This window comes from Myodes glareolus, chromosome 7, assembly GCF_982192425.1.
Source record: "Myodes glareolus chromosome 7, mMyoGla1.1, whole genome shotgun sequence".
NCBI classification, from domain to species: domain Eukaryota; kingdom Metazoa; phylum Chordata; class Mammalia; order Rodentia; family Cricetidae; genus Myodes; species Myodes glareolus.
In genome coordinates this window covers 14,302,710-14,312,381 of record NC_142032.1, presented here as the reverse complement: position 1 = coordinate 14,312,381, position 9,672 = coordinate 14,302,710, and the positions used below count along the sequence as shown (strand labels likewise).

General features: G+C 39.5%; 1 protein-coding gene across 3 annotated transcripts in view; it reads left to right on the top strand.

Annotated features, from left to right (window-relative positions):
* The first annotated feature begins 302 nt into the window (after nucleotides 1–302).
* Slk (STE20 like kinase) overlaps nucleotides 303–9,672 on the top strand; it is a 52,826-nt gene continuing 43,456 nt past the window's right edge. For 2 of the 3 annotated variants that reach the window (XM_048438983.3, XM_048438981.3), the window contains exon 1: nucleotides 303–580. In XM_048438983.3, the coding sequence (XP_048294940.3) occupies nucleotides 431–580 (150 nt within the window). In that variant the 5' untranslated portion in view covers nucleotides 303–430. Of the gene's footprint in view, nucleotides 581–9,049; nucleotides 9,105–9,672 lie in introns of those variants that run through there. The other variant, XM_087907824.1, reaches the window with a different exon arrangement.

The window sequence follows — 9,672 nt, the reverse complement described above, 5'->3', positions numbered from 1 at the left end:
GCCCCGGCGGGACTGCTCGGCCTCGCCGCTGCGTGCCTCGCGGGCGCCGATCGCTTCCCGGGCCCGGAGTGGCCGCCGCCCCGGGAGACGCACCGTGACACGGGCCTAAGGCGAGGCGCCGCGGGCGTCCGCACCGCTCGGACCCGGGCGGCCCGGTGCGCGGCGGGGCTGGGCGCGGACCAGCGCCGGGGCAGGTGCAGCCTCCGGGGCTCGCGAGCGAAGTGTCCACGGCGCCGCTTGGCCCGTCCGGGCCCCGCGGGCCACGCGCCCCCCTCCGCGGCCGGAGCCCGGTCCCTGCCCCGCCTTCTTCGGGGAGCGCCAGGCGGGAGCGGCCCGGACCCCGGGCTCGCGCGGGAGAGGACGCGCCACAAACTTTGCCTTTTATTGTTCCTAGCTCTTTAAGTGCCAGGGACTCTGCCGGGCAGGAAAAATGTCCTTCTTCAATTTCCGTAAGATCTTCAAGTTGGGGAGCGAGAAGAAGAAGAAGCAGTACGAACACGTGAAGAGAGACCTGAACCCCGAAGAGTTTTGGGAGATTATAGGGGAACTGGGCGACGGAGCCTTTGGGAAAGTGTATAAGGTAAGAGGGAGAAAACGGGAAGTTGACTTTGGAGCTGAAACGGTCGCCCGTCCAGGGTGGCACGAGGAATTCACCCCCACACCCCTTCCCGTATCTTGCCCACTCTCCTTGGGCTTTGAACGTTGAAACTTCACCTCAGCATCAAAGCAGTGGCTCCGACGGTAGGGTTTACCGAATACAGGGGGCCCGGATGCAGTTTCAAGAGTGATGGTTGGGCAGTCCACCCTGTCAAACTTGGAAAGAAACGAGTGTAATTTCATGGGAGGAGCAGGCGGTTGTGGCCCTCATTGTAAAATCGGAAACTCAGTAGGCTTTTCAGTGTGCGCATGTTTGTTTACTAATGGCGTTTGCAGGTACGCTGCACCAAAACAGGTAACTTTTGGGAGCTAGGGACAGAGAGCGGGCAGTATCTGTAGTTCAAATAAAACAAGAGTAAAGTGATTGCCAGCTTGCAGTCTGTCTGTTCTTGAGTTGCTTGCTTGGCCACATGGGATGGAATTTCTGACAGAAAACTTCCAGAAGAAAATCTGCATTTCATCCTAGTTTCTAAATATAATGAGCATTGGCTCTAAGGCAGGACCAGCACTTGAAGAATTAAAAACTCCACGCGTATTTATTTCAGTAGAGGTTTGATGTTTCAACATGAAGGTGTGAATGTTAAATGTTTATACTGTCCTAGGAAGTATATGAATGATGTCACTGGAATATTTACTTCCTGAAGGGTGAGGTTTTTATGAGGCACAGTTTAGGGGAAGGACCCACAGGATTGCCTAGAAGTGAACTTTTCAGTTTAATGTAATTTGGTCCCCATGAAAGTTCTGGGAAGTGGCCAGGTCAGTAGTAGCGTCCACATTTCCAAGGTTGGATACCCAGGAAGCTTAGTTCATGGCCACATGATTCAATTTAACCTTGAACTCAGATCTTCTGTTCCCAGTTGCAGTGGTGTGTTTTTACTTTAACGTCCATTCAGTAGAAAGCATTTCTCCTAGTTGTTAAGCATACTACACTTTATCTTGTAATGTATGCATGCATTGAATGCATTCTGTCAAAATTCTAGTCCTCATCTTTTATCCAGTCTGAAAGGCACACTTGCTTTGCGCTGAGTGTTTTCGGAACATCTTGTTCACATGGCTACTGTCACACTTGTCATGTATTATAATTGACATTCATATTTATATAATAAAATTGAGGTCCAAAGTTTCGCATTTGAATCGTTTCTCAGCATATGCATTTCCTCATTATTTGTTGAAATGAAATGTTCTCTTCAGAGAATGCTATTGAAAGTTGGTACAGAATTTGGTTTCAACAAGAGCTTACTCTCTAAGATGCATGGTTGGAAGGGCATTTAGTGTGATTGAAAAATCATTCTGGGGACACTAGTGTTGGCTGTCAGAGCCAGCTTGGTGGTCATGGGCAAAATAATCACCTCCTCCGACTAATGCTTAGTTAGTTGTAAAACCATAGTTTCCTTGAGTGTTTCTTCGACTCTTTCCACTTGTTAATGTCCTCTGCATATACAATTACTGAGGAGAGGCCAAGAGAAACCCATAAGGCACCTGAAGCTTGTGGTGAGAAGGGTAGGTGACCATGGGTATTTGCTGTGGTGTGAGGACATTTCATCAGATAGCAAACAGCAGAGGATTAAGAACATGAGCTCACACCGGAATATTTCTTGCTCTCCCACACAGCAGTCTGTGACCTTGGGCATGTTACCTGCTGTGTATTCAGTGACTGACAGTGACTGTATATCCAGTAACTTCCCTCACTGGAAGGCCTATTTCTCAGTATTTGTAGTGTAAATATATAGAAAGTGTAAGGCATCTAGAAGGGGTTCAATGAATGGTAGAAATTACTGTCATTATCTGTAGAGGTCATAGAGCCAAACGTGGTATGGGAGAGGAAAAGGGACCCAGAAGATAACAGGCTCTTTCTATGGTGTAGGCAGATTGTGCGATTTTACTCTGCAGAGGGTCATGTATGATCTTATTGCAAAGTCAGTTGAAATTTCCTGAAAAAATTGAGACTTCATGTAGTTTAACATTACAAACTGGCTAGCATAATTCCTGTGGGATTATTTTTACAATGGTACTGAAGAACACAGATTCTTTGCATTTGCTCTTGAGGAATCAGGCATGGGTTTTTTGTTTTTTTTTTAAACAAAAATGTAAATTTAAGCTTGTTTGACTTTTTGGCCTCATTTTTCCTTTTCTAAAAATTGTTTAATTTTCAAGATTCTCTGGAAGTTGTAAATTTATATGAAGGAAGCTAAAGTTATTTTTGTGATGTGAATGCTGTCATACCTTAAAATTTATGGTAGTGTTCAGTAGACAGCTGTTTTAAAGCTTGATTCTAGCTACCACTTGCTTATGGAAATTGGGGACTGTTAAAAATATTAAATTGGCTGGGCAGTGGTGGTGCACACCTTTAATCCCAGCACTTGGGATGCTGAGGCAGGGGGATCACTGTGAGTTTGAGGCCAGCCTGCTCTACAGAGTGAGTTCCAGGACAGCCAAGATTGTTTCTAGGAAATTGTGTTGTGTTCTTAATTTAAGTTAGCTTCCCATCATATAGTTGCCGTCCTTGCACTCAGTCCAGAGCTGTACAGCTCTCAGAGTTCCTAGTGCTTGTAAAATCAGCACTAGTTTAAGTTTTCTTTTCAATGTTGTATGGTTGGGTGTAATTTAAGATACTTAATATCCTTTGCATTATCTTATCAGAAACCAAAAAATAGTAACAAAAATATGCTTTGAGTGACATGTCTGTTTTTAACCTGTTGAAGCTGAGTCCTGACTGCTCTGTGGCAACTGACAGAAAGTACGAAAATATGTAATTCTTGTATTAAAGAAAATACTGAAACATGTGTATGTATTTAGCAGGTAACAAAATAGGTGTCTGTTGACAGCATCAGGGTTAAGAAATTCTGCTGCACCTCAGACTCTCCTTAAGTTACTCATTTATCTGCTCTATAGTTTAGCATCTCGGTGTGCATCTCTAAACATAACTTAGTTGTATGTGTTTCAGCATTGTGAAAATAGAATCATATTTAGTGTGTTATGCTTGTTACACGGTCTTTGTTATCGCTGACTGCTGCAGTTAGTTGATTTTCATTGTCGCATTGCATTCAGTAATAGGATTGTTGTAGCGAGTCTTTCTCTGTTCTGCTGGGCAGATCCCAAATAATGACACAGAGATGTCTTATTAGTTATGAAAGCTGACCATAAGGTTACGCTTGTTCTACTAGCTCTTATAACTTAACTTAACCCATTTATATTAATCTGCATTCTGTCACATGGCTTTTACCTCTCTCATTTTGTGTGTCTTCCTTGTTTCACCTCCTGATGGTGTCTTCTTTCTGCGAGGAAGTCACACCTATGTCTCCTGCCTAGTTATTGGCCATTCAGCTTTTTATTACACCAATCACAGCAACACATCTCCGTACAGTGTACAAGTATCCTGCAACAGGTTGTATCACAGTCATTTGCCATTTTACTGTTAGTGGGCAAATGGGTTGTTCCTAGTTTTTGACTCTGATATAAAACACTAGAATACTTCACCAAGACTTGACTCAGGAGTAGCATGGCTATGCTTCTAGAGCAATATGATTTTAATTTTACTAGTTGATATCAAACTGATTAAGCTATTTTATAGTGCTACTGGAGTGTATAAAGATGCCTTTGCTCTTTGTTCTTGTTGACATTTGGTATTAGAATTTTTGACCATCTGATTATTAATAAATGTTTTTAATATGTTTATCATGGTTTAAATTTCTTTGTGTTCCATTCTCTTGTTTATTTTCTTATAAATGTCATTTTCTGCCTATATGTAGTATATGTACTTGTAATATATTTGTGTGTGTTATAAACATGGTGTCTATATCTATATATATGTATTTGAATTTTAGCCATTTCTCGGTTATGGTATCATAAATGCTTTCTTATTCTGTGACTTATCTCTTTATTTTCATTATAGTGTCTTGGCTGAGAGACTTCTTCATGTCAGTATAGTAGAATTTTTCAGTTTTTTCTTTTTTTTTAATGTTTATTTTTAAGGCATTCTTTCCTGAACCAATATAATGAAGATAATCTACTTGTCTTCCAAAAGCTTCAGAATTTTGCCTTTAACAAGTTCACAGTTTGTGTAGACTAAGTTTTTATGTGTAATGTGAGGTTAGGATTCAGTCCTGTGCGATGTGTTCCCTTCTTTTCATCATGAGTATTTAAAGTTCAGAACCATTCAAGGGGGCTGTCTTACTGCTCTGAAGTGTTTTATCTACTATATAACTTTGGATTTCTGCAGTTTTTAATTTATCAGTCAATTCCTCTCACTATTCTGTTATCCTAATTAGAAAAGCATTAAAGTAAGTTTCTGTAACAGTAAGACATTCTCCTACTTTTTTCAGTAGTCTAGGATATTCCTGGCTCTTATCCCTTTCATGTGTATTTTAGAAATACCTTGATTGAAATTCAAAAAAAAACAACCACAAACCATTGTATTATTTTTGAGAGATTTTATTGATTTTATGAATCAATGTTGAGAAAATTGACATGTCTTTCTGTGTATTCATTATACCTATGTTCATGCCTTTCCTCAGTAATGAGTTCTTGTTTTTGTTTTTTTTTTTTCCTGGAAGTTTTGGAACACAAACTACTTCAAAAGTGTCCTTACTTTTAGGATTTCTTTCTTAATTTTGTGTGAAACCTTTTGTAACCTTCAGAGAAAGTATCCATGGAAAGTATATTTTTAGACTTTGTTGGAGTACCATCTTTTTATAATGCAGAGAGTAGTGTGTAAATTCTACTTCAAAACAGGTTTTCCTGGAATTTTTAAGAATGAGAATTCTTTGACTTTTTTCCATTCATTGTCTTTTGGCTTCAAGTGTTGATGTTGAAGAGTTGATGCCAGTTTATTGTTTGATTCATTGTGATATTTTTCTCTTCATAGCTTTCAGGATTTACTCTTTTTATATGGTTTTCTGATACTATGATCTCCACCCTCCACTTTCCACCCATTTTGCTGGACTTATTTCTTTCAGTGCAGAGGCTCATGTTCTTCCCTTCTGTGGCATTTTCTTATATTATTTATTAGACAGTTTCTGTCCCTGTCCCCAATAGCTCTTGTCATGGTTTTGAGATCTCTGTTTCTAAATTCAGTGGATACTTAATATCCTACTTGACTTCTCAGGAGCTCCTGGTAACCCCAGATAGTAAATACCAAACAGACCACAGGAATAAACTAGGGACCAACAATAAAGAACTCATATCCTGAACTTTGTTCAAAATATCTATTAGACATCAACTCAATTATAAATTACTGCCAATCACATACATTACATCACCAAGCCTGCAATCCCAGCATTCAGGAGGCTAAGGAGCCTAGACTACATTGCCAGTTCAAGGTCAACCACGGGTATAAAGCAAGACCTGTTGGCAGTTTTTTTTTTTTTTTTTTTTTTTTTTTTTTAAAAAAAAGCAGAAACATAGGGTTGCTGTAAATTTAAAGCCAGCCCTATTAACACAGGGAGTTCCAGACCACCTGGGACTAGAAGGGGAGAAGGGGAGTGAGAAAGGAGAAAGAAAAAAACCAAAAATGGTACACTCAAATCCTCAGAAATTCAACACTGAAATATTCGTTAGCAAAAGAACTAGCAGAGGACCCTGGAAAGGCGAAGACACAGAAGAAATGGGAAAATAAAAGCCAATAGAAGGTGTGCAGAGATTCAAGGTTTGGTTACACTCTACAGGCAAAGTCAGAGATCTCTTAGTTGAACTCTGAGCTTGCTAGTTGAGCTAGTCTGGCTAGCCAACTTGCTCCAGGGGTCTTGTATACCCTTTCTTAGAGCTGGAATTACACACAGGCCATCTTGCCACATAAAATGGTGTTTTGGGGATTTGAAATCAGATCTCCGTGCTTCTGGTAAGCTCTTTAACCACTGAGCTATCTCCCCAGATAGAAGGTCGGTCTCTGTAGTCCGGACTGGCATAGAATTTGTAGCCCAGGTTGCCCTTGACTTTGTGATCTTCTGCTTCTGCTTCTCACGTGTTGAGAGTGCAGGCTTAGGCCACCTAGCCTGGCATCGTCAGTATTGTGTAGTTTTTTTGGTGCATACCTTCTTTCATTTCTGTTGAATGTGTACCTAGCAATGGATTTTTTTTTTTTTTTTTTGCTTTTAAGTAGTTACGACAATTTGCACTCCCAACAGGAATACACTGTGGAAGTATTTTAGTAATTTTTTTGATTATTATAACTAAATATCATAAATGGCAGAGTATAAAGAATGGAGGCTTATTTGGCTTGTGATCCTGGAGTTAGGATTATCCAAGAGCTTGGCACGTCTGTTCAACATCTGGTGAAAGCCTTCTTTTATGGCAAGAACCATCACATGGAGACAGTAAATGTGTCAACATTTGCCTAATCCCTATTTCTCCAGTCATCCGTTAACCCATCAGTGTACTCTGGTTATGGAAGCAGGTGCTGGCTGCAGAGTGTATACAAGGGAGCTTCTTTTATGGGACAGCAAGGCTTTCATGACCCTGTTGTCACCCTAAAGTCCCACCTTCAAATACCATTTATGTGTAAATATGGGGATTGAGTTTCTAGCATAGGAAGTTTGTGGAGAATATGTTCAGACTTTCCCAGGCTGTCCTGTGTTCTTAGGCCTAAGATGATAAAACTCAGACAGTAAAATGCTTGCAAGGACTGGACTAGAGTCTCTGAGAACCCCTGTCAAACAACTGGGCACACTGTGATCCCAGTGCTGGAAAGGAGCAGGAGACAGATCAACAGTGCCTGAGGGACAGCAGTGAGGTTGTCTACTTGTCTCCACCCACAGACACATGCATTCAGGTACCTATACTCACTTAAGTGTATGTGCTTGTGTGTGTGTGTGCATACAGACAGACACATCACTTTACCCAGATTTTTCATAAGTCAGTAAGAGAAACATTTTTTTTTTTTTTTTTGCCAAGGCTGTTTGGATGTAAGGTGCTGCTGCTGCTATTTAAAAGTTCATCTTCATTATAAAAGCTGGTGTTGTTATATGTTAAAATGGGAGTGGAAAGGTTTTTATTTTTCCAATTCTGAACACATCCTCCCTCCCCTCTCCCCAACCCCTGAAATGGCTTTTCTGTGTAGTCCTGACTATCTAGGAACTCACTATGTAGACTATGCTGGTCTTGAACTCAGAGATCTGCCTGTCTGTGTCTCCTGAGTGCTGGGATTAAAGGGGAGGGCCACCACCCGCTAGCTTCCAAACAGATTTTTAATGGTTAATACTAATCTGAACCCTGCTGAATTTATTTTCTTTCCTAAAACTCTTATTTTAGAAGGTTTTAAGTGAATAATTTATTTTAAGATTATGGAAAGAAAAAAATGTCAAAAGCAGAACAGCTTGCTTTCTACCCCTCCATTTTCTTATTCGATTTCTGCTTTTCTATGTGGATATAATTAATTATATCAGTGAACATACAAGGAGTAAAACATATTTAGCCTTTTCTTCTTTTAATCTATAAGATAATCAACTTTGCCAGTTTATCCTTGTATTGACTCACTCATCTTTGTAATATGACTTCTATCAGTACCACCAGCCTACCAATAACTACATGGACACTTATTAATTATGAAAGCTCAGCCTTAGCTTAGGCTTGTCCCACTAGCTCTTATAACTTAAGTTAACCCATACTTTTTTATTAATTTGCGTTCTACCACGTGGCTTTTACCTTTCCAATTCTAGGTGTTTGACTCATTCCTCCTGTGCCTTGATTATCTGCCTCTCCTCTCTCTCCCTGGGAGTCCCACCTGTCTCTTCTGCCTAGCTATTGGCCGTTCAGCTTTTTATTACCAGTCACAGTAACACATCTTCACACAGTGTACCGATATCCCACAACACGTCTTCCTATAAATTAGTGGGGGAATGTTGGTAAGAATGCCTTTTTTTGTGGAAAAATATTTGAATCAGTTCTTTTCCTCTTTTCACACCCTTCCTTCTCCCCATCTCTCTTCTCTCCCTCTAACTTTCCCTTCCTCCCTAACTTCTTTCTTCCCTCCATTGCTTCTCTTTTCTCTAGCTCTTTTTTTTTAATGTTATGGCTTGAAAAATGTGGGCCAAACATTTTATTTCTCTTTGTATGTTGTCATTTTTACAGTTTTAAAGAAATATACTAGAAACTAATATAACTTGTTTTAATTTTACTTGTAAATTTCCTGTTGATGTTTTGTATAGTGTGAGATTTATAAAGTAATTTAAAAATTTAAAGGTCTGACTATATATAGTTTATTAGTATTCATTGACAAGTAATAACTAATTTATTTCAGAATATCCTGCCAAAATTTCATAAAGGATGACTGAAAAGTAATAGAACATAAATAATTTCGTATCTTTGAATTGTCTTGAAAGAACCTTTAGATTTGTTGGCTCCTTTTTCTAGTCTATGATTTGATGGCTGTGAAGTGTTATCTTTCCTTTTCAGGGAGACCAGCTCCTTTTCCTATGTTGATTGGCCATTTGCATTTCTTCCCGGAAGTGCTGGTAAAGGTCTTCTGAGTTCTTCCTATTTCTCACAGGTTTACGGGAGTCATTGTTATATGTTATATGTGGTCTACACATTTCCTTTGCCTCTGGGTTGTCTATTCTCTTTAACATTTTTTTAAATAGACTTTTACATTTTTAATGTTCAATCTGCTAACTTTTCTTGTATATGCTGAATGCTTCTGTATGGAGAAATTCCTCCCAACTTAATACAATGAAGATGTTCTTTTGTTGTTTTCTTCAAATTGGTAGTGTAGTCTTCTTCACTAGGTGTATATTTAAACATGTTGAATTTTGTTTCTAGTGTGAGGTGGGACTCCAGATTCACTTTTTTGTGTAGACACACTGTTGTCACAGCATGGTGTTTGTGCAGCTCACCCTCTCCTTTTTTCATATTGCTTTAATCATGCATCACATGTCTATTGTGTAAGGTTTATTTCTGTGACAGTCTTTATTTCTTTCTGATAAATTCCTAGAAAGAGAAAACTTTTAGGATGAAATGATTATTAATGCTTACTATAAAAATACTTTTGGAAAGTTCTATGCATTATTTACATTTTCCCAAGAT